At 29.6% G+C, this 25,431-nt stretch overlaps 2 protein-coding genes and 1 long non-coding RNA gene across 5 annotated transcripts; 1 reads left to right on the top strand and 2 right to left on the bottom strand.

Annotated features, from left to right (window-relative positions):
* Positions 1-6,706: 6,706 nt before the first annotated feature.
* LOC110648365 (B-box zinc finger protein 20) lies at positions 6,707-8,533 on the top strand. 2 transcript variants are annotated; one of them, XM_021802583.2, is made up of 4 exons: positions 6,707-6,924; positions 7,021-7,272; positions 7,355-7,903; positions 8,028-8,533. In XM_021802583.2, the coding sequence occupies exons 2-4, from the start codon at positions 7,087-7,089 to the stop codon at positions 8,301-8,303; spliced, it is 1,011 nt and encodes a 336-aa protein (XP_021658275.2). In that variant the 5' UTR covers positions 6,707-6,924; positions 7,021-7,086; the 3' UTR covers positions 8,304-8,533. The 2 variants fall into 2 exon arrangements, with proteins under 2 accessions (XP_021658275.2, XP_057988221.1); XM_058132238.1 differs by having other exon boundaries at positions 6,708-7,272.
* A 5,861-nt stretch (positions 8,534-14,394) lies between these two features.
* LOC110648360 (glycine-rich cell wall structural protein) lies at positions 14,395-15,402 on the bottom strand. The gene is made up of 3 exons (XM_058129471.1): positions 14,970-15,402; positions 14,848-14,912; positions 14,395-14,787 (listed from the first exon to the last, which is right to left on the bottom strand). Exons 1-3 carry the CDS (start codon positions 15,298-15,300, stop codon positions 14,638-14,640), a joined length of 546 nt encoding a protein of 181 aa, XP_057985454.1. The 5' UTR covers positions 15,301-15,402; the 3' UTR covers positions 14,395-14,637.
* Positions 15,403-19,809: 4,407 nt separating this feature from the next.
* LOC110648359 (uncharacterized) lies at positions 19,810-25,398 on the bottom strand. Of its 2 annotated transcripts, XR_009142574.1 has the most exons (6): positions 24,772-25,398; positions 24,508-24,589; positions 24,017-24,138; positions 20,391-23,666; positions 20,233-20,294; positions 19,810-20,157 (listed from the first exon to the last, which is right to left on the bottom strand). It is a non-coding gene; the product is annotated as an uncharacterized LOC110648359 (long non-coding RNA). The 2 variants fall into 2 exon arrangements; XR_009142573.1 differs by having other exon boundaries at positions 20,391-24,138.
* Positions 25,399-25,431: the final 33 nt, after the last annotated feature.

The following is a 25,431-nucleotide window of genomic DNA, read 5'->3' as shown; positions in this document are numbered from 1 at the left end:
AATAATTCAGAAAATTGATAAATCTATATAGAGATTTAGATTTTAATTAAGAATGATTGGTGGGTTGAAAAAATATCTAGAAGAGCTGAATATGAAGGTGAGTCGCAAATGGCGTCCATGTGAATGGAATGAAATGGGCATCAAAACATGAGGAAATATTCGGGTCTTATCCTCCAAGCACTGGCAGGCAGCGATGCCGACTACTCTTTTCGCCCAATCTTTCTCCTCTTTTCAAGATTCTCATCAACACTATATTTTATCTCTAATCATTCATTTTCCACAGAAAAAAAGTTTCGTTTGTCTTCTTCTGTTATCTCACCACTTTCATTCATTCTTAATCCTTCATTATTATTATTATTATTGTTAATTTTTAATTCAAACCCTAACCATATTATCAATCAACTTTAGCAAAGCATGTTTTGCAGTTAGTTTTTTGAAATCTCATATCGTGTGGTGGTGATAATGTGTATATAAATTATATAAAATTAATAATTTTATTAAAATTATTATAATTTTAATAGTGATTCAGTCTTGACACTAACAGAATAAAATATAAAAAATTAAATTATATATTTTTGAAAATATATTAATTAAATTATTAATTATTAATCATATATTTGTTTACCATTATTATTTAATTTGCTATTAAAAAATTATTGTTTTAAATATATTATTAAAAATTAAAAATAATTAAATAATTTTTTAAATTATTTTTAGCAGAATTTGAAATATTACCTTTTCAAAAGCAGGTTTGAAGGACAGTGCGACACAAATTCTATATTTTTTAATGTTTTGAGAGTGTAAAATCAAAACCAAACAAATCCAAATACAATAAATTTATATACAAATTAATCGGATCGAGTGATGTTAAATATTAAATAAATCAATCAAATTCAGATTAAAATCAATAATTCAATGGCTTAAATTTAAATTTTACCTTGGAAAAGTTTAATCTAATCTATTTTAATTTTTTATCTGACTAAAAATTTTAATTTGAGTTTAATTTAATATAAAATTTAAGAAAATTAAGAAATTAATTTTTTATTTTTAATTTAAATTAAAAAAATTGAACCTCTTAAATTTTCATTTAAATAAAAATTTTAAAAATTTAACCTATAAATTATATTAGGTTAAATTGAATTTAATTAAAAATTTTAAATTAATTTAAATAATCCATAATTTAATCGAAAGTGTTTAGCTTAACTTATTAAGATTAGCTTATAAGCTAATTTGAACTTGTAAGTATTTAAAATTTTAAACAGTTATGTATTTGATTAAAATATTTAGAAATTACTGAGATATAGTTAACGTATTTTAAAAAATTATTTTACTTATGAAAATCAGTTTATAAGCACGTAATACTTATAAATTAATTTAAGTTTATTAAATAATTAAAATTTTAAATAATTACGTATTTAGTTAAAGCATGATTGATAAGTTATTAATATATCTGGTAAAAAATAATTTATAATCACATATATTATTAAAATAACTAAAAAAATATTAAATATGATTTATAATAAAATTTTAAAAATTAAATAAAAATAAATAAAATACTTGGTAAATTTATCTTATAAGCACCAAAATGAAAAGTTAGTTTTCTTTTTTTTTTTTAATTTATAAGATCAAAAGTTGTTATAAATAAATAAGTCAATCTATTTTTAAAGTTTAGGAGTTAATTTAATCAAGTATTTTATTATATTATCTTCATTTAATTTTTAAAATTTCATCATAAATTTTATTTAATATATATATTTTTTATTTTTTTAATAATAAATGTGATAAATTATTTTTTACTAGATTTATCAATAATTTATCTATCATATTTTAATCAAATACATAATTACTTAAAATTTTAATTATTTTTAAATTTAAATTAACTTATAAGAGTAAAACACCTTCTTAATCAACCAACTACCACATGCACACATGGAATTAGACCCATATAATATACTAGATTTCATAAAAATACAAATTTTCAAACAACAAATTCCTAAAAATATCTGATATAATGTTAAAAAAAAATTGAAGAAAAAGAGGTTGTTCCAATAAGTCTGCACAAAGAAAGGACAGCAGATTCCCATTCCAATTAGCCTATCTTTATTTTACTATTAAATCCTCTGTAATGACATGAGCTTAGATGAATTAAAAATGCATAATTAATTATGATTTATCATGTGCAATTTTGATTTAATTAATTGTAAAGCATGTCATCCACTTATTTTGGAACAGATGTCATGTGATGCCTTCCCTAGCTTTGCAATTGAAAGCAATAAAATATCATTTCATTGACCATTCAATTGAAGGCAATTGAAAGGGGAGATAAAATTCTCCCTTTGCTTATTTTAAGGAAAATGATAAAAAAAAAATATTTATAATTTATTCTCTATATTTTAATTTATATTTTATTTTAATTTATATATTTTAAAAATTTAATTATTTAAAATTTAAATTTTATTTTATATTATATTTTAATTTTTAAATTTTAAAAAATTAATTATTTTATCTTTATATTTTTGTACTGTAGCATATTTTAGTTTTCATAATTTTAATATAAAATTTAAGAACTAAAGTATAATATAAAGTAAAATTTAAGAGTCAAAATGTAAATTTCTCAAAAAATTTCTCTATTTTTTTTTAATTTTGATGGCAATTAAAAGAAGAAAAATAAGATAAAACAAATGAAAATAAAATTTCTTAATTTCCTTTTAAATCTTTAAAAATATTAATAATTAAAAATAAAGAAAAAAAATTAAATAAAAATTATGAATGCTAAAGTCAGCGGCGGAGCTACACGGTGGCTACAGGGGGCCAGCCCCATGCAGCCCCACTAAAATTTAAAATATGTGTTGCGTTTTGTTTTACAAAATTAATAAAAATGTTAAAAAAAGAAAATTAATAAATAAAATAAATTAAATCAATAACTTAGTAAATTTATGTTATTTTTCAAGTTTAATAATTAAAAAAAGAAAATATTTTATAATATATTTAAAGTATATATAAATATAAAATATAAATTTTTTAATTATAAATAAATATAAATTAATTTATAATTTTATTCGATCTCTCTAAAAATAATTATTTAACTTCGCCACTGCCTATAGTTATAAATGATATATGCTCTTTACACTATATAAATATGAATTTATTATTCTTAATTTACTTTCTTATGTAAGATAATAAAAAATATATATATTATTTTATTTTCTTTAATTATTTTTAATTTTCATCAAGGAAGTAAATAAACATATAAGATGTCTCAATCATTTCCTTCCTTTTGAAGTCAATTTGTTCACATCGATCTTTGAAGCCTTACAAAAGACTAAGGTTTCTGTACCAAATTATTCTCACAAATAGAGTTGAAGATATGTTATTTTCAATTTAGGTCGCTTTTGCAAGTGATTGCGTCTAAATCTTGAAATATGTTTGCTATTAAAATAAAAAATTAATTAAATGCAAATCACATTTAAGTTCCCATTTTTTGAAAATATTTTTTATATTTTTAGTGTTATTCTGTGATTAATTACATTTGTCACTTCATTATAGTCAACTAGTCACTCTCTCTAGAGAGTATTACAGACACAATAAAATATGATAAGAGAAAATATCATTATATTTAAGTCATTATATTCTTAAAATTACAAAAATAAAAATAAATATAAAATATCTCATTTAATCATTGAAAATTACATTTTACCATTCAAATTTTTTAGCTTTTAACATGTCAGGATCCACTCCAGTGCAAGGCAAAAGAGTCGAGGGCAATGGTTGCGTGACCCACAGGCAGACACACCTTCATTCAAATAGTCTTATTAAAATATGATAATATTTATATATAGTTACGTATTATTAATTTAATGTTATAATAAATGAAAAATATTAATTTATAAAAAACTTTCGGTTGTGTAATCTTTAATTATTCTACATGCTTTTCCTTTCATCTACATTTACGGGGACCACTGGGCTTTGAATTAGATAGCTCTTCCTAAGCTTGATTTCATATTAAAAAAAATATATAATAATTAAAATAAGATAAGATAGAGAGAATATATGTGTATATATATATAATTAATGGTATCATTCTCAGCTGTCTGTTCATTTATTAATGGGATATGACAAGACAAGTAAAAAATCATTAGATAATATAACTTGTCCGTTATAAGGTGGATCAGTAAAAATCAATTATAATTAAAATTTTATATAAATTTAATTTTTATATTCATTTAAAAAATTTAAATCAAAAGACTTAATAAGATAAATTAAAATTAATAAATTAAATTGAATTAAATTAATTTTTTTAATTTTAATTTAATTCAGTTAATATTAAGTGGAAGTTGGTAGACCACAGCCTTTGGACAACAGCCTAGACTCTTCCATACAAAAAAGAAGAAATTGATTCAACCCATAATTATACGTCTTTTAAAGGCATTTCATGCTCCCCACTTGCTGGCACACAGAGACAGAGAGAGACAGAGGCCCCATATTCCGTCCCTCCTAGTCCTCGGGGACGCAAATTTAGAAATTTCATCTTTCCAATAGAGGAGAAACCTTGGCTCACATCTTTTGTTTCTCCAAACTGGAATTTTTCTTTTATTCTTTCAATTTTTAAATAAAAAAAATGATAAATAATAAATTAATTGAAATAATTTTTTTAATCTAATTTTCAATATTGAACGTGAGTTCATCTCAAAGACCAGTGAAAGAGAATTTCTTTTTTTTTTTTTTCCTGTTTAAAAAACTCGAGTAATAATTTTTCTAGTCCAATAATAATCTTGCTTGCGTGTGTGGCGCTGATCGGGCTACGACAAGGAGATGGATCGATGGTGGAGAGGCTGAATTGAAGCTTTGATAATGTTGCAGTTGAGATCGATATGGGGGTGGAGGGTGGTGACGACGGTGGTGGGGCTGCTACTCATCAATCACATGGTTGGGCCATGTGTTGCTGACGGTGTTTCCATTTCTTGGGTCCGGGGATTTCATAGTTTTAGGTACTTACTGTTCTTGGTGGAGTTTCTTGAGGCAATCTCCATAAAAGTGACAGCCGTGGGGTTTCCATTGCAAAATTTGTTTTGGGTTAATTTATCTAAATTGCAAATAAGTGCAAGTATGAGAATTTTTTAATCATTATTATCTTGAATTTGGTTATATACTTTTGTTAAGTATAGATGTTAAATAAGTTTTAATTAAGTTATATTATAATTATTTTTTTAGATTATAAAATTTTAAATTAAAATTAAGCTTTTTATTTATTTTATAAAAAATATTTTTTTTAAAAATATTTTTTATAATTTCTGAAATTAAAAGTACTCAAATAAATAAATTAGTGAAAAATATTTTTCTGATAAAAAAAATTAAATAATTTTCTTTGAACATGACTGTCTTTTCATGATGAAAATAGTCATTTTTTATATTTTGATAATTTTATTAAAATATAAAAATAATTATACATATATAATATATATACACATTATTAATTTCATATTACAATCAATTAATAAAAACTATTATCATAAAAAATATTTTATTATAAAATAATTTTTATAAAAAATATTTTTTATATATAATTTATTTTTCACAAATTAAATGAAACTTAATTATAAATGAAAAAAAAATTTAGCGATGAAAGTTTGTTTTGAATATATTAATTAAAAGATATTAAAATTAAATATGATAATGTGTTTTAGTTATAAATATATTAAAATAATAAAATTTTTAATAATAATAAAAACAATAATTTCAAAAATACTTTTTATAATGAAATTCGATATTAAATGGACCTAAATCATGTTAATGATTATTTAATTAAGTACTAACACGTCATAAATACATAATATTATTGATAAAATTAAATAATGTATTATAATATCAATAATTTTTAATTTAATAATATTAATAAATTTTAATTCAGATTTATATCTAATTAATTATTAGTTCTAAATACATTATTAGTAAATAATTAACTGTCTTGACAAAAAAATCAATAATTAATTGCATTATTGATTAGCCAGTTAATTAAAAATTAAGTTGCGTTAGCTGCAAAGGAAGTACTGATTGGACAAATGATATGACAATGATTAATTAAAAAGATAAGAATTAAAAAAAATATATATATATATAAAATAATTATACATAATACCTATTTATTTTTAATTATTAAATATATCTTCGCTTTTCTCTGTAAATAAAATTAGATATGTATAAAAAATAATTTATTTTCTTTTTATTTTTATTCTCTCTTATCTCTCTTTAATAGATTTATAATTTTTTTCTTTTTGGCTATAAATTTTTTATAATTGAGACAATAATAATGTGATCCATGTCAATGAGAAACAATAATTTTAAGCTTCATCAGTGTAAAAGTGAAGTGGAATCCATCATCTTCAGTGGGTCAATTGCTGTGCATATAAAGAAGCAAATCTATGGCATGTTAAAAAAGTTGCTATTTTACGATATTATTCCTTTGATTTTTCATCCCCAAAAAGAAATTATTCTTTTCTTCTCTTTACATTACGCTTTTGGTACGTTATTTGATTCTGCAACCAAACCCAACTCCAGTAAATGAAATAAGATTATTTACCCTTTTTTTTATGCTGATAATAATTATAATTTAATAATTAAATGTATAATAATTATATGAAAATTAAGAACTAAATATAATAAATTTACCCATAATTTTTAAAATATTTTAAATTATGTTATAAATATTATTATTTTTTATTGTTTATATATAAATTATTTTTTAAAAATAAATTTATATCATAAAAATAAGTTACTTATAAAATTTTTAATTGGTTGAGTGAATGAATATTCATACACATGATGTGTCAAAAGGAAAAGAAAACGCAGCAATTTGAGACCCCGATCCAGAACGCCATCGCAGAGAGCAGAGTCAAACACAGAAAAAGAGCACGAAAGCATTGAGAGTTAAGACACTCCTGTCTCCTAGTACCTGCTGTACTATTTTAATATCTGCTCTCTCTCACCATAACAGCTATTGCTTTCCTTTGCCTCGGAAAACAGCTTTCTTTCTATCTTTAGAAGGCTGGCTTAGCATATTATAGGTTATACCCTCAGTTCTACTACTAGATGAAGATCCAGTGCGATGTCTGTAGCAAAGAAGAGGCGTCCGTGTTCTGCACCGCCGACGAGGGTGCCCTCTGCGACGCCTGCGACCGCCGCGTCCACCACGCCAACAAACTCGCCTCCAAGCACCAACGTTTTTCCCTTGTCCATCCTACATCTAAAAACTCCCCTCTCTGTGATGTCTGCCAGGTATTTGACTCTTTATTTTGCCGTTGGCTTTCTTGATTGATATATGATTTGGGGTGGTTTTTTGGTTGTGAATTTATTGTAGGAGAAACGGGCTTTCTTGTTTTGTCAACAAGATAGAGCGATTCTTTGCAGAGACTGTGATGTTTCGATACACAAGGCCAACGAGCATACCCAGAAGCATAATAGGTTCCTTCTCACTGGAGTTAAGCTCTCTGCCGCCTCTGCCCTTTATATATCCTCCTCCTCCTCCTCTTCCTCCTCCTTTGTAACCGACCGCGGTGATCTTGTTCCTGATTCCAAGTCTCAAAAACAGCCATCGACCAAGAAATCTGTGTCCCTCTCCCTCCCAAGTTCTCATCCACCTTCAATTGCTAAGACCTCAACTCCAAACTCAACAGTGAACAAGCCCTTATCCTCAAATACGACGGTGAACAAGCCCTTATCCTCAAATACGACGGTGAACAAGGGCGTATTCTCTGACGCAACAGTGAACAAGGAAGGCTATAATCCGCTAATAAATGAAGGAATTGGTTCAACAAGCAGTATATCAGAGTACTTGATGGAGACGCTGCCAGGCTGGCATGTCGAAGACCTTCTTGATTTCCCTTCTACTCCCTTTGGTTTCTGTAAGGTTTGCCTTTGATTCTTTCTTCTTTTGTCATCTCCAATCAAATACGAAATTTTATCTGCTTTAGATTATATTATGTTATTTTCTTGGATCTAAGAATTTTCTTGGTTTTGTTTGTTGATTGTAGCCTGATGATGGGATATTGCCGTTTGTGGGTAATGACCTTGGGAGCAATATTACCCCTTTCTCTTCGGAAACCATGGGAATCCGGGTCCCTAAAGCGCCAACTCCTCTATACCCATCCCAACATTATCCACAGATGGGAGAGCAAATTGGGTTAAAGGAGACAAAAGAGACCACGAACATGAAAGGTAACAACAGAAGGTGGGCTGATGATGCATTTACTGTTCCACAGATCAGCCCTCCCTCCTCTGGCTCCAAGAGATCTATTCCGTTCTGGTAGAACAAAATTGACATGCTCTTGCACGAGTATTATCAAGAACAAGGCCTAATGCTTTGTATTTTTGAAATGTTTTGTTAATCGAGTATCTTCGGATCTGGTTTGAATCGTGCATTTCTACCCCTCTGGCTTTTTGTACGTGATCCAATTGGATTTTGTTTCTGTTTTTCGCTTGTACTTGCAAAGTGTAGACGTCTTTTGTATATATGAATGAATGAGCTTTTTTCCCTTTCCTTTTCCATTCAATTATTGGGATGCCTGGAGCCATTGTCAGTCCTAAAATTCTGCACTGAATCAGGGCTTTACCTGCAGTCCACTCGTAGAAAAGATCCAGGGAAATGAAAGGACAGATTGTCCTTTGTTCCTTGGAGGGAAGGGAAGTGACAGCTAAAAGGATATATATGGGGTAACTATGAATGATGAATCACAAGTGTTTTAAGTCTTTAAGATTGGCATTATAGAATAAAACTAGAAATTTGAAGATGGTAATGATAATAATGAAGATGACAGGGGTTGGATAAGGAACAGAGAGGGACAATCAGGATCCAGCAGCAGAGGTGATGCTCTGTTTTTGTCTTTCGCTGTTCAGTTTCCTTGGTGGGCACTTGGCGCGAGGTTAGCCAAGCCAACCTATCAATTTCTTCCCCGAAAATGTCTAGCTAGTAGCTTCACTCTCAGAATTTTTATTTTTATTTTTATTTTATAACCAAACCAAATAAAAATTCCTTTGTACGGGTAATTTTTCTTTTAAAAACTTGGAGGAAAAAAATATAGTAAATTCTTTTAGTGGAAAATAAGAGGAAAATTTATTGTTTGGTTTTTAGATTTTGATATTATAATTTAATTTTTATATTTTAAAAATTAAATAATTTAGTCTTTTATTTATACTTTCATCTTAATTAATTTTTTTTTCTAATATTACATTTGTTTATGTGAAAAAATAAATACATTATTTATTTAATTAAGAAATATTTACTATCTAATACTTAAAGTTTGATTGGTATTATAATTTAATTTTTATATTTTAAAAATTAAATGATTTAATCTCTCACTTATGTCTCTCATCATTTAAAATTAATTTTTATAGCCTTGACAACTTTTGGGATTCAAAATTCAAGTAGCATAATTATTTAGAAATTTGACTCTACTGTTGTAGAATTAAGGTAGGAGGTGAGGGTGGGAAAGTATTATTTGCCTTTTTATTTTTGGTCAAAAACTTAATTGAGTATTTATATATATATAAATTTTTAGTTTAATTAGGTTTTTAAATTAAAAATTTTAATCAGTTAAATCCAAATTTACAAACTGTTAAAATATAAGTTCAAAAAATAAATAAAATATTAGCTGCCTGCCCTAGTTTAGAATTTTCAGTTTTTGGGCTTCTAGGCTCTTATTTGGGTTTTTGGATAGTTAGGTTGTTGATCTATTTTGTTGGCTTACCTTTCAGGCTTTGAGCCTTCTATTCAACTTTCAATTCAATAAACTCTATCTTTTACCAAAATAAAATAAAATTTTAATTCAAAAACTTAAATTAACAAATAAGTTTCGTATAGTAAATAACATATAATAAATTTAAAATACACACTAAGCATATATTAACAAACATAAAAAGACTATCTAAAAACTAGTTCAAGAGATGAAATTTGCTAAGTCTTATATATAACACAAACACTTTATTTCAAATCAATGTAAGACAATAATTAACGTTTTATTTGAAATGAGTGTAAGAAGGTAAAGTTAAGTTTTTTAAAGTAAGAGAAAATTTTTTGAGAGAAAGATAAAGTAAATAATGATTTACTAGTTTTACGTTGTTTGTATCAAAGGTATGGAAAAGTAAGGATTAGTAATAACTAATATTTAATTTATAAAAACATTCCCAACATCTTAATTTGATGGGTTGAGGAAATGAGGTTTTGGAGGTTTTAAAACCATCAAAAAACCTTATCTTTCCCATGAAACTTCCCTCTCAAATAAGTTTATATGTCTTAATTGTATTAAAAAAATTTTACCTTACCTTCAAAAACTTGCTCCTAAACGAAGTGTAAAGTGAAGTACTGCAAGTTCGTAACTTCTGCGGCACAACCCATGAAGATGGGGATCATATGTTTCTTAAGTGTCCTATCATTCAGCTTCTTTAATTGATATCTAAACACTCTCAGATTGCATATACTTTTACGTGCATGAAATAATTTTAAATATTTTTTTTCTTCTTTTTATTGGAGTATGAGATGGATTATGCTGCAGCCTTAGTGTTTTGCTATGCTATCAGGGAGTTTTGTTTGGAGGGCTAAAAGTAATTTGATTTTCAGGGATAAAGCCAAAGGAAGAAATCAGGGTACTCTCTATAGCATCGAGTTTATGGAATGATTACAAAACTGCTAACTCAATCGAAGAATGTAGCAGGAGATTTCAATACTGTTATTCATCTCCGAAGCATTTGTTTAAGCTTAATGTTGATGCTTGGGTCCAGGTATGGAGAATATTTGAGTGGAAGATCATCCCTCAGTCTATAGTTCATCCATCTTATTTCTTTGGATTTTTCTCATTCCTTTGTTGCTATAAATATTAAAATTATTGACATTAAACTATTAAAAAAATGAAAATACAATTAACAAAATTGTTACATATTCATAATTCATAAACTAATTTATAAATTAACACAAAAATTATAGTTCAACCAACAAAACAACAAGTGGGAATTTTTTTTTTTTTTCAAAAAACAAGTTTTGTTGGTAGGCAAACCATCAAATTCACTTGAAAATGACAAATTTAGTAGAGAATTTTGTTTGTAGTCTGCCACTAAGCCGTAAATTAAATGAAGAAGTTTTCATAATCTCAAGTATGTGTTTGGTTTAACTTTCCTCTTGTGGGGTTGTGGACGACTGAACCTTTCTCCACTTTATTAATGTCAAAATTGGTTGGTTTAATTATGGTCAAATAACCTGAAAATGAACAAAATTTTCAAAATTCTTCTAAATTATTATTGTGTGGAGAAAGGAAGCAAATCAAAATAACCGAATTTTTATTAATTAAAATTTTTTTGCTTGGATTCAATTTAGTATAGACTTAATTAAGACATAATATTTATATTGAGACCCATGAAATATAATAACTGAATTTTATGTAATTATTTTCATAAAATATTATACTTAAACTATTATTTAAATTTTAAAATTATATGATATATATTTTAATTATTTTTTAATTATATAATCTTTCAACGATAAACTACGTATATATCAAAAAAAAAAAAAAAAAAAAAAAGAGAATACTGCATCCTTCTTGGGCCTCTCTCCAATGTTCCCTTCTTTGTGGCATGACTAAGGGCTACTGTCAGCCTTTCTTTGATCACAGTGGCCTTTTATTTTTCTTTTCTTTGGGTTTTTAGCTATTTTCCTTAGTAATAAAAGTAGTTCTTCTAAATCCATTAATTTTTTCATGAATTTATTTAGTTCTCTATTCATTTTGTGGAGTTGATCCCTTAAGACTTTTGATTCTATCCTTCTGATGAGATTTGTAAGCTTGAAAGCAGAGTTATCTTCACAATTTCTTGAAGATTTTATCTTCATAATTTCTTGAAGATTCTTCCATCAACTTACCTTGTGGATAAGAAGATTTTTAAGCAAAAATTAAGATGAACTTATGTATGCCATCAGATTGCAGATGATTGAAAACTTCTAAACTAATTTAATCGGAAATTAGTGCGATTTTTACCTGTCTATAATTTCTTTATATATAAAGATAGATGTAAAAATGTCTATATTTTTATTCCCTAAATTGTAAAGGGTTTTTTTTTTTTACTTCCAGCTTTTTTTTTTTTATAAGTATAAATGTATAGCCTAATGTTCTTCATTTTATGGGTTTTATCCCATCTCTGCTCTTATTACATAAATGAAATCTTCTGCCTTGGAAAAAAAAAAGTTATGTACATTCAAGGATGTTGACTATCATATCCTGTGACAATCACGCTTGACTAAGACCAACTACGTACTCAAGGAAGTCGGCAAGGAAGGAAGAACCCAAAACTTCTTCTTTTCCAATCTAAATAAACAATTTTTGCAACCTAACACTGATGAGATCCTACCCATCCTAAGAGACTGCAAGCACGATCGACGGTTCAAGTTTTAGCGGCCGAAGTTGGTAAATTGGAGAGTTGGAGGCCGATGACTTAAAGCTTTGATTTGGCTATTTTTCTATGAGTTTGGGCACGTGATTATTCTAAGATTTTGTTTGGGAGAAAGTTTTTTTTAAATTAAAGAAAGTTTTTAAAAATTTAAAAACCTTAAATTTTATGTTTGAAAGAATAGAAAATTTTTTAAAGCAAAAATTTTGGAGGTTTTTTAAAATTTTTATTTTTTAATCCATTAAATTGATGGATTGAAAAGGTTTTTCTCTTTAAATCTTTAAATACTTTAAAAACAAATCATCTCTTTTTTAATATTAAAAAATTATAAAAAATTTAAAAATCATAAAAAACTTTACTTTAAAATATTTTACTTTATAAAATCTTATTTCAATACTCTCGGCGGCAATATGCAATTGGTAATGAGCCTAGATTGAGTATATACCATTAGTTAGCAGCAGAGCATGCTGGTTTTGGCGGTGGCATGTGGAGGCTCCACCAACTCTAAGTCCCAGTAGCTCTAAAATGCAATTCCTAACTCTCGATGCCATTTCCAACTTTAATTTTGCATTGGGTGTGTCTCCCACGTTCCAATTTTGTGAAATTGTGTCAATTTTGATATTTTGTACCAAAAATATGAGCTAGGTGTTATGGCTTGAATTTTATATATATCTTTCATGGACCCAAATTGTGACTTGACCTGAAAGTTTCACAGTGCGACCCGATTGGAAAAAAAAAAAAGAAGAGATCTGCAGTGATAGCGGAAGGCACAGGCTGATAGGTCAGGGTCCGAAACTTACTACTGATCTTCTTAGGGGTGCAGGGGTAATGCCTCAATTGTATGAACCAGTATAAATATTGTAATATTCTGCCTTTTACGATAGAGTTGTGACTTATTCGGGAAGCACACTTGGATTAGTTTTTTAGAGTTCTGAGTGATAATATTTTACTATTTTCATCATAATGAATTTTCTTTTTTTATCTAGCCCATGAAAATAAATTTTACGGTTGATCCACATTAAATCCTGTATTATTCTTTTTCTTTTTTTTTTTTTACTGTATGATTGTGCAATTTATATATATACCTTAAATTTTTATGTGCCTATTATAATACTAGGCTTTAATTAAGTAAATTAAATGGTTAAAACAATTTTGAAAATAATTTTGAATCACATTTGATAGTTGGATGTGTTGAATTGTAATAACATTAAATAAAATTTTGGGTACTTAAAATAAGAAAAATTATTTGTTAATGCTATCTTTTTAGCATTTGATTGTTTTGTTGCACCTTCAGAAATAATGTTTGGCAGTTTACCTTTGCTTAGAAGTGGAATTGAATAAAATACCAGAACTTTAGATAATTGGAGAATGAGATAATTGCTTGTAAGCTTTGAATTGGCGTTATTGTTTTGCACATATCTGTTTTCATAGTGTAATAATCTCTCAGACGCACAATATAGACTCGATCAAGAGTCCATTCAGTTCCTGAACCATATAAAAATTGGCCTGAGTTAAATTTGGAGCTAGCTCGGATCAACAATTCAAAGGCCTGAATTGGACTAATTATGATGGCTAGTTTCAATCCCCTCCCCAAGCTCTAAAAAAGAGCTGGATCAAAATTGATGGTTCAAACCACTGATTCTAACTCAATTAGGAATTTTTTTTTAAGAAAAAGGTGGCGAATTTAAAGAAAGAATCGTTTTCGAACTGAAATTTAAATTAATATAATTAGAATTAAAATCAAAATTAAACCACATCGGTTGATTCGTAACCAATTGAAACCTATTCGGTCTAATTCCAATTCACTCCCTCTCTAAGTCCTAAACCTTCGGAGAAAGTCCCAATATGGATAATTCACCTTTTATTATAAAAATGATAGGAGCATCTCTCTTGAGCTTCTACTGTTCTTACTGTACCAAAATAAGAGGATAATGAGGGCACAAAATATAATACTGTAGGAGACATAGCAAATAGCAATCACGATAAAGAGTCTCCACCCAATGATAATCACAATAAAAAAAAATATTACTCACCTCCTGTATTAGAGTAGCAATCAATCTAACCCAACCCTCAAAAAATTCAGTACTCATCTCAAAAAAAGAAAAAAAAAATCTAATCTAATCCAATCCAAGAAAACTCAAAGGGGAACTCTTCCATAAATCAGCAATGGGAAATGAAAAATGGTTAAAGAAAGAGAATCAATGAGCCAATTAATCAAGAACGTCGTCGACAATGAGCCTTGCACATATGTTGACAGTCATAAAAGCAAGGTCCACCACAGTGAAGAGGGCAATCCAATCTCATTCCTCTACACCTCCCTCTTCCCATGCATTGCGCGAACTCTCCCAACACAAAGTTTTCGTTCTTGAAATCTCTCTTTCTATGCACTCTCTTATTATTAATGCCTCTCCTCCCTCCTCCTGCTCCTCCTCCTCCTCCTCCTTTCCCTTTGCCACCACATCCCCATTTATACCAACCACCACCCCCTCCTCCCCATCCCCATCCACCTCCACCACCACCCCCACCCCCACCCCCTCCACCACCACCACCTCCACCCCATCCCCATCCAAAACTGCCTCCACCTCCACCTCCACCTCCACCTCCCCCACCTCCGCCCCCACCTCCTCCACCATCACCTCCTCCTCTTCTGTAGTACCCACTGTATCTATTCTTGTTCTCATGCATAATTGCAGCAGTGGAAGTAGTGTTGTTATGACTTCCTTGCACACTATTATGTGAAGGAAGCTCAGGAAAATCAAAGGAAGTGACATTAACTTGAGTGGTACTATTTCTAGCTTCATCATCACCTCTGAGGTCAACAACTGCCATTGCCAGAAACAAAAGAACCCATAAACTTCTAATCTTAAGTGTCTCCATCTTCTACCGTGTACTTGCAGAATGCAATTGCTGCACGGATACATGCCATCTCTACATACATTATATAATCCCTTGCCAGCTAGGTTTTGGCCTCCTATAATCAAGCTCTCTTTCAAAGGAGGAGAGAGTGTGGGGAAAAAAAAGGTTGCCTTCAGGCGCACTTTTGTCCCCACCTGCAAGTTGCGAGGAGTTGGGGCACGCCGAGGTCCTCTATGGATGAGCAATCGTCAGTCTTCACTCTGCCAAACGCGCTCACTCTTGCCCCGTTACATGCCACGCGCTACTCTACTTAGCTAGCTTCCAGGAGTGCAGAACTTTATGAACAAGAAAAATCCATTCTTATATTCACTGAATATAATAAGTTTTTTTTAATTATATTTTAGAATTAATAAAAATAAAAGTGGAGAGTTTAATATTTAATTAGTGTTAGAATTGAAATATTATTTATTTTAAATATTATTTTATAACCATCAAATTTTTATTAATAATTAATAATTTTTATATATTAATATTAGTATATTAAAATTTTTAATATTAATATATTAAATAATAAATATAATTCTTTATAAATTAATTTTAGTGTATTAACTTGTAAATCAAAAATATATTTTTTTAAATTTTAATCAATTTGATTAATTTATTCTTAAACTTCATGAATTAACTATTCAAAATTACTGGTAATAAATTTTCATTATCCATAATAAGGATTTAAAGTTACCTTTTATATAAACAGGCATTCTTATCATATTTGATTTGACGAACAACATAAGATAGAATCATTTTATATGTTACACCTTGTAAATGATTGTAATGTGTCATTAATCAATAACAGTCATATGCACAAAATGATTTAATTTTTTTATAAAATTAATAAAGAATGATAGAAATTTACTTAATATTCGTAGCAATTTTTAGACCCATGAGCTTTGAAAATAAACGGGGGCAGCCCAATGTAGTATTGGAAGCAGTCGCTGTGATACTTGGGGAGCGTTTATTCACCCGTTATGTATAATTGATAATTGATAGATATCTAAATAAGTGAATTAGAGTGTTTGATAAGATTAAAAAAATAAAGCTGATATACCCATCAGCTATAGTTTGTATCAGCTCTATTTTTAGAGCTATTTCTCATAAATTGATAATTGATTTGATTTTATTTTTTATTTTAATCATATTATCTTTTTTATTTAACTTGAAAATTAATATTATTAATACTTTTATTTTTTTTATAATTTTAATATTTTAATTAATGTATTTTAACTTTATTAAAATAATTTTTTATTATTAACATAAAATATAAAATATTTATTTATATCTAAATACTTAAAATTAATTATAAATTTTTTTATTAATTATAATAATTACTTTATTATATTATTTTATCTATATTTTTAAAGTTATTTAATTTTTTTAAATAATTATTTTTTAATTTCAATAATAAAATATATGATATTATATAATAGATTAATAATTATATATTTATTTTAATAATATAATAAATGATATAATATATTAATTTAATAATTATATATTTAATTTAATAATAAAATAAATAATATAATATAATAAATTTATAATTTTATATTTATTTAAATAATAAAATAAATTATATGATATATAACTCTTATTACAGTAACAACTAAATATAATATTACCAAATACTTAATATAAATTAATTATTAATTATTAAATAACAATAACAGCTATCAACTGTATTTAACAGTTAAATCAAATAGGTACTTAATCTCACATGGTTTGAAGTGCTTTGTCCGGATTAACCAACCTGTTGTCCCTTGCTTGGAAATAACGTTTGAAAATGAAGTGTGTACAGGAAGTTGCAGTGCATATAGAGAGAGAGATGATGGAGTAGTTTAATTGGTTATGCCTGTACATATAATGTTCCTTGCAAAGGGATAAAAATTGATTCCTGTACGTTGGTGCCATCATGCTTCCATTTATATTCTATCTGGAAAATAATTTTTTTTAAAATAAACTATCACGTTAAGATTCAAACTCAAGCTGAAACACCAACAATGCTCTCATCATATAAGACAAATTTGAACAATTTAATTAAATGCCAGAGGATTATTGCAACAAAAAGTTGCACTTTCCAAGTGAAGTTATTTAAACATTCAGAGACCATCGTTTTCTTGTCGGACTTTGTTGTCCAAGGTATTTGTTTGATATTTTTGGGACACTCTATTCAGTCTCCATCCACCACCAGAATAAGCAAGCCCCGCTCCTTCCTTCGTGCCTCTGGCATCATGTTCCGAGTATAGCAATCATCTGAACTATAACTGATCGTAGATCATATGGTTTCTGGGTCATTTCTTTTGTTACTTTTATGAAAAAGAAGATTTAATTTCTTTTTATATTTGGATTTTTATGAAAGATAAATAAGTATATTAAGTTTTGAAAATTTTGTGGAAAGATCCTTTTTAGGAATCGTAAGGTAAAAAGTTAAACCAAAATGGATCTTAATTATAACAATTACATGCGGTGCAAAGTGCTAGAAGTTGAGATTGAAACCAACTTTAATCGGAACTCCGTCCTTCAAGCTCACCAGCCAATAGACTTACAGAATCCGGAAAAAAAGGCAAGATTTTAAAGAGAGGCTGAAGCTAGCACTAGAATTCTCTGCTGATATTTGTGCAGACTCACAAACCTCCGTTCCATTCTTTTCATCACATGGGGGCAATCAATCATTCTTGAACTAGAACATCGTAACAAAGCAGTCTCTAAATTTTCAATATGTAGCACAAAATTTCTTAACATTAATTTAGTGAACATAAAATTTTTTATTAATTTAAAAATAAAAATAATAATAAAAACCCGGTTTCAGTTATTTTATTTACTTGACAGGAATTTAAAAAACCTTTTACCCTAAAAAAAAATCCCTATCCATATTTTTTCTCATATTCTTTCTTCCCCATCCACCCACCTACCCTACTTCCTCTCACAATCCAATCCCTTTTCTGGCTCTCTCTGTTTCTTCCCCTCTTCCAAGACGGAGGGAGGGAGGAATAGTGAGAGCCATGGCCTCTCTCGACCCTTCTAAAACTTTATTTTACATATACATGTGCTTGAAAATTTTATTTTTTGTTATTAACCCTTCAAAATAATTTTTATTATTTTATCGTAATATAGACAATATGAAATATTAGAATATTTTTATTTCTTATTATATATTCAATAAATTTTTATATTATTAGCACCCTAAATTTTTTTTTTTAATTTAACTATATTCTATCATAACATTTTTTAAATATATAACATTGACCGTTTCAAGATATGCATACAACAAGTGTAATTAATTATTTTTACATTAATTTTATGTATAATATTCACCCCCAAGTTCCCGATTCTATCCCCTGCCCTCTTCCCCAGCAAGCCTATCTCCTTACTTTACACTCTTCCTTCTCGCCAGTTTCTCACTCATTAATTATTCCAAATCCAAATCCCATTACTTTCTCTCTCTTTCTTCTTCTTACCTCTTGAACCCATCAATTCCACCTAATTATTTCAGTTTCCATCCAGAGAACGGCAGCATCCTGGGTTCTTTATGGGTTTTGGCCTGTGCATTACTAAAAATAGGATAGTAAGTCTCATGAGTGTAAAAGAGCCAAGTTGCTCATGAGTTAATCAAGACTCAACTCGATAAAAGCATAACTTGGATTGACAAAGATCGACTCATTTTCTTAATGAATCTAGTTTGAGCTCATTACTCAGCTCATTAAAACTTGCGAGCTGTCCCATTTATAGGCTCGTTGAATATAGGCTCGTTGAATAGACTCGTGAGTGAGCTCATTAAAAAAACTCATAAATTAGGTCATTAAACTAACTCATTAACTTAACACATTAACTTAACACATTTTATTGAAAAAAATTCTTATCTAAACCTGATTTACTATTGTTCTAAGATATAATCATATAATTAAAAAGTATAAAATATAATTTAAAATTGAAAGTATAGTTAAATAGAGCTATTTTTTAATTCATGGTATTATTATAATTTATTAGGTCTATATTAAATGATTTTAGATAATAATTAATAAAGATTACACTTGTTTTATTAATTTAACTAATTAAGCATAATAGGTCGACTTTCAACTCACAAACTTAAATAAAATGAGCTAAATGTAAACTGAACTTGTAAGTTAGATAAATGAGCTAAATGCAAACTAAACTCGCAAGCCTAATAAACAAGCATACATAAAAGATGGTTTGCATGCGAAAAAATAAATAAATAAATAAATAAATAACCTGTCACTTACATTCTCAGTTCCAGGAATATCAACAGGTAGAATACCTGTTAATCCTTGAGAAGGAAAACTGCATGTGGGAAACAAACTAGGTCCTTGATAGGTGATGAAGAATCAAAGGTTTAAGCTCTGTGGAGATGTATGCAGCAATTGAAGCCTATCATTTATTAGTGTAGAAGTTATAGAGATGAACAGGGTATGTGACAGCAACATGCGAAGAAAATATATTGGCTTCTATCCAGTAAAAGTATGCCACACTAAAGGAACTGGTTAACTCCTAGGAATTTTAGGATGTACATTTCAGTAATGCATTAATATTCAATAATACAATGAATAGCATAGAAAAATTAGAGTCTGGATGATCCTATTGTAAACAGCATAACCTACATTACCCAATGCAATTTGCTTCTGTTCACCTTTATGAGTATGCTAACAATATTGTCTGCATTCAACGTTCTGACGATTTATGAGTTTCCCAAATTCATCAAGATATGCCAAAAACCAGAAAAAGATTAGCTATCTACCTGGAACCGTAAGTAACTCCAAGCGTCCAATCATTTATAGAATAAACACTGATAATTCTACAGGCCACTATCTGCCAACAGGTAACGATAGATCTTAACAAATAAAATCAGACAAATTTCATGCAAAATATTGTTTAGGTTCCTACCTTCCTAACGTCCTCCCATTTTTCATCCTTCATTGAAACTGGCGCTCCAAGAAGAACAACTCCTTCTACAATTTCTGCCAGAAACATAGACAGAGATTTCTTATCAAATGATCAACATAATCTATCGAGAAAAATGATGAAACAGGTTGTAATCTAACCATTATCTCCTTCAGTTTCAGCCAAACATTGGTGACATTTGAAAATTACTCGGGGCCTCCACAGAGAAACCTATAAGCGTTACAGGTCTCAAAAATGCATAAAGAGTGTAAAATAACTAATTCATAAGACAAATGACGCCATTAAGAATAAATTTGTACATCGTCATAATACATAATAATTTTACCTGTACCAATGCAATCCCTTTAGCAAAAAAACCTTTCCAGCTTTATCAGATCTGCGCATGGAATTGTGAGGGGAAGAAAATTTAATATGCAAAAATTGCAAGCCTACCATCATATCAAACCAAGAGTGTTGCAACATGGCATAATACATAATATAGAAAGAAACTATGAAAAAAGTCTGGAAAATTGGGGGCAAATAATTATAAAAATGATGATGAATGTATTCAATGTGACCACACCAGAACGTTGGCATTTAAATTTGACACGGTAAAGATGGCCTTTGACTAGCTTAAAAAATTGTGATGCTATCCTAATCATAGAACTCGAAGAGAAATTATTGGCATGGTGGTAGTGAAATAGAAATGAATACTTCACTCTTTCAAAGTTGGCTTCCCACCCATCTTTAAAGTATATTTTTAGGCAATCGAGGATACCAAAATCATCATCTGCCAAAACAATACATTGCGTGGAGAAATCAATTGAACAAAAAAATTTATACATTTGTCTATTGAAAACTTGGGATGAACCATCCATTTCAACAATGATGAGAATGAAATTTATGTTAACCATCTTCCAACAGCATTATTGATGATCACCTGTCAACTCCAATCGCCCATTTGCTGTCCATAAGACCAGTTGCAGTCAGTACAGCTGCTGGTAAAGCTAGTGCTCTTAAAAGACTGCCTAATACAGTCAACACGCCACCCTTTGTCATCAACTGCACAGCAATTTCTGCAACAAGACATTCCATTACAAAAATGATAATAGCAGCAATTACAGAATTGTGATAATCATAAAAGTTTAGAGTACTTGAGGCAAGCCAGTCCTTTATTGCAGTGCTCAGAGCAATCAAATTCTCAGACTCCCACTGCAGGGCCTACTTGCATATCAGATGCAATTATATCAATGACAAATTTCAGGCTTTCAGCAAATCAAATACTACAATAGAACAGAGATTATTAGGGAGTATGGAATATGGAAAGAGTTATGAAGATTAGATTAAAGTAAGTCTAAATTATATCCATTTACTATCAATTAATTAATTCCAGGTACCCCATAAGGTTTAAGGCTTAATAGCATGCATCATATTTTAAGCATTATCTCCAAATGAGGGGAAAAATAGCATGGGAAATTTAGTTATTCACTTCCTACAGGAATTTTTAGGAAATTAAAGAAGCCATAGAAAACAAGTGTATTTGTGGATAAATCATTCATAAATTCTGCAGCTGATTAAATAGCTCCAATCATAACAGACTTGTCCCTGCATATAAGGACAATCATTGTTTTATTTACTATGCATTTAGCTATCCTTTCAAAATTTCTCCTTAAATTTCCCTTAAAACAAGAATAGCTCATCACGGATGGTTATTGGAATAAGATAAACAAGGGCAAAATCCTTAACTTGTTTCTAGTAAATGCATCAGAAACCCAAATAAGCAGGCTGGTAAATATTAAAAAGTGAGGAGAGGAAACTCAAGATAACATAAAAACTAAGGCAGCCAACCACTCTATCATGAGACCCCACAACCTTGAGGATGGAACTCATAGGACATGAGGGTTTTGATTCCCTTGGTGAAGGCAGTATGACCTTCCCATGGCGCTATAAAATCTTCAACCTCAAAGACAAGTTCAGAAATCAAGATTCCAACTACTAGCTGCTATCAAGAAATGCTATTGTAACCTATGTCAAGTTCTCATAAATAATAATATTTCAGGAAGATGCCCTAAAATAAAGACCTTGTAGGTATAATGTACATGATAATGAGCATACCAATTTATTAGGTCTTAAAACAAGCTATAGCCCTACCAACATTTAAAGAGATATTATTGTTAACAAGTAAAATGTATAGCAAGATTCACGCATTGGTTGTGATTCTCCCTAATTTCTTTGAACTCATATTCATCAAGCTGCCAATTTTTCTTGTTATTTTACTCCCTGTAAGGCGAGCTCCAGGTGCTGGGAGGCAGAAAGAGTGATTAGTTCCACATTATTTTTTCTCTTCAAATTTGTCACAAGCACAAAATTTATGCCAACAAATCCTTCTATTCGCTGATTGTTTTCCTTATGATTGGTAAGTAAATACAAGTAAATGAAGCTTTTCACAAGGTCGCTTAAAATTCATTAGTATCACTTTCAAAGAGGAATATAAGCATACAACCACCTTCCACACTGAAAACATCTTGTATTGGGAAACTTTATTTGCTTTGACTTTGGTTACTGCAGAACAGTAATGGTTCTGAGCAACTATTTGCTGCAAGTAACATGTTCTTCTTTACTATTAAGATGATATTTGTTATTAGTTGTTTTACACAAGAATATTTGTTAGTTCATAGTTTTGAGTTGCTCACCCGTCACACAGAAATTGAACTCCAACAAAATGTAGAAAAAACCACCAGCTGAGATTAATTGTCAGGATTGGCAGACATGTAATATTTATTTGAAGGATTATAGTGGCACACTGAAAACTTTTTTGTGGTGCCATGAAGAAGCTGAAGCATTTTCCAATAGAATTTAGTAGCTTCATTTGCGTGCATGCACCATATATGAACGCATATGATTAAGGAGAAAGAGTTGATATTGAAGTTCTAGATATCTAAATTCCATCTTATTGCACAGAGAACTCTAGTTCCAACTTATAAGCATAAAAACTGCGAACTAAGAAACTATAGATGAGATTAGAAATTAATCCAGTATCCTAGCTCAATATCTCCAAATGATGCTGCAACAGCAAGAGAACCAGCAAAGATCCTGTAGCGCTAGCTGCTGCAGCAAACCCACAAGCTCCAATTATGGGGACCATACTAACCAACATAGGAGCCCCCTGCAATCCCTGGGGCTGCAAAGGTGCAATAGGAGATAGTAATTTACAACTGATTGTCATAGCAAACAAAATTTTGGATCTATTACAAATAAAATAGACTCTGCAACACCAGTAACAGCCATCAAGGTTCCTCCAGTAGCGGCTGCAGCAATGATACCTCCACACTTTTAACTTATCCAAGGTCATTTCTGAAATTATGTTCCCATCTCCTTTGTTGGCTTCCTTTTTACTACATCCATTAGAGAGAAAGCAACCATTATCTCACGGCTTCCTAAGAGAGAAGAATTGTCCATGGAAGACAGATAGGATTCAGTTCACAGCTTGTGCAGGTCAGCATCGAAGCACCACAACACAAAAGCAAATAAGGATAGTATTCTTACTAAAGGGGCAAGGCTGTCCACAGAAAATATATAATAAGGAGCTTACAAATTGTATGTATAGGACGACTAAACAAACCATTTCTTTCCATTCGACTCTGAGCCATGTAGCCAGAAACTGTAAAGCCACGCGGTGGCAAGCATTATTACCTTTTTTTAGCTGAACAGATTTTTTGTCACCTTCGCCATAGTCTATGACTCTATGACACAAGCTGAAAGAAATTCATAAAGAATTGTCACTTACCTCTGGTAACTGAGAAAGTTTCTCTCTTCCATGGCTTTCTGAAGTTCCAACTCCAGATTCATTAGGGACTTTCTCCTCATTGGAGATCTTGGGATGTGTGCTCTGTGCTTTTTTATGAGGTTCTGCAATATAGAGATTCATTGCAGCTTAGTATTGCAATATAAATTATCATGATTTTTCACTTCATATTCCCAACTCCCATCCTCAGCAGTATTTGTTCCTTATTCATTCTTTCTGAAAAGGCACCATAATTTTCCTCTGACAGTAATTTCAAGAACTGTACTAACATGAGTACTAATAATAATAATATGATAGAGAAACTTTAGGTGATATATTGAAGAACAGGCAAAATATGTGAAGCGCTGAAACTCTAAATTGCCAAGAGAAAGCACAAAGGTAAAAAAAAAATAAAAATAAAAAATCGCATTTCACTCTCCAATAGATCAAAGATAGAGAGATAAATAGAGATAAAAAAAATAATAAAAAAATACCGCTCCAACATGATGCCTCAATTGCGAAGAACCAGCTGTTTCCTTCACCCCATCCCGAGCTTGATCCTCCAATCCAAGCAATCTGTTTATCTCAAATATCAGTTAAATCCTGAAATTAAAATAAAATAACTAAAATTTATTATTAAATACATTTTTTAGTAAAAAAATTGGTAATATGTTTTTTTTTACCGGAAAACAGCCAAAAGCAAGGCGGAATATTCATGGATCAAAGCTGAGGATAATCCGAAACAGAAATTTTCTCACCAACGCTTAGTACTCCTTCAATTCAATTGGTTCTTTGTGGAGAGGCTGAAGAAGATTCGAAGGTCTCTTTTGGTAGATCTGAGACTGGTGAAGAGCAACAGAAAACAGAGCAGCCGCTGCGTATTTGTGAATCAGTGTCAATGTCGATGTCTCCATCATCGAATCCGAAGTAGGCTACATTTGAAGAAACATTGTTAAGGGATCACAAGAGTTTACATCTCTTCCTTGATCGTGAATTGAGAGATTGGTTAACAGCCCAACCGACATATTACCTCTTCAAAATCGCACCAACTTCACGGGAAGAAACTGCTATATCTCCGCTTCTACGCGGGAAACACGAGGCCCTACCTTTTTTTTAATATTTTATATTATTTGAATTAATTTTATTCTGGTTAATTTCCACAATACATTGTGATTTCTGGTCATATAAGTTTCCAGTCTACAAGTAAGCTCTAATATCTTGTCAATAATATATATATAATAATGTTGGAATTTAAAAATTATTAAGCTCAAAACAGTTGTAATTTACACCAGCAATTGCTCTAAATTCAGTTCCAAGCTCCAACCAAGGCGATCTCCAGAGGTATATCCTAAAATTCGAGTCATTCCAAGCAAACTTAAACCAATAAAAAAGTCATTCCAAGCAAACTTAAACCAATA

This window comes from Hevea brasiliensis, chromosome 2 (assembly GCF_030052815.1).
Source record: "Hevea brasiliensis isolate MT/VB/25A 57/8 chromosome 2, ASM3005281v1, whole genome shotgun sequence".
NCBI classification, from domain to species: Eukaryota; Viridiplantae; Streptophyta; class Magnoliopsida; order Malpighiales; family Euphorbiaceae; genus Hevea; species Hevea brasiliensis.
Note: the sequence above shows the minus strand (reverse complement) of the source record. Positions and strands in the feature narration are given on the sequence as shown.

What these genes read in the sequence shown, in the direction of transcription:
- LOC110648365 (XM_021802583.2), top strand. Translation starts at nt 7,087, where the DNA reads ATGAAGATCCAGTGCGATGTCTGTAGCAAAGAAGAGGCGTCCGTGTTC. An exon ending in CTCTCTGTGATGTCTGCCAG is followed by an intron (nt 7,273 to 7,354) that starts GTATTTGACTCT and finishes AATTTATTGTAG; the next exon opens with GAGAAACGGGCTTTCTTGTT. An exon ending in CTCCCTTTGGTTTCTGTAAG is followed by an intron (nt 7,904 to 8,027) that starts GTTTGCCTTTGA and finishes TGTTGATTGTAG; the next exon opens with CCTGATGATGGGATATTGCC.
- LOC110648360 (XM_058129471.1), bottom strand. Translation starts at nt 15,300, where the DNA reads ATGGAGACACTTAAGATTAGAAGTTTATGGGTTCTTTTGTTTCTGGCA. An exon ending in ATGGGGATGGGGTGGAGGTG is followed by an intron (nt 14,913 to 14,969) that starts GTGGTGGTGGAG and finishes GGGGATGGGGAG; the next exon opens with GAGGGGGTGGTGGTTGGTAT. An exon ending in AAGGAGGAGGAGGAGGAGGA is followed by an intron (nt 14,788 to 14,847) that starts GCAGGAGGAGGG and finishes AGAGATTTCAAG; the next exon opens with AACGAAAACTTTGTGTTGGG.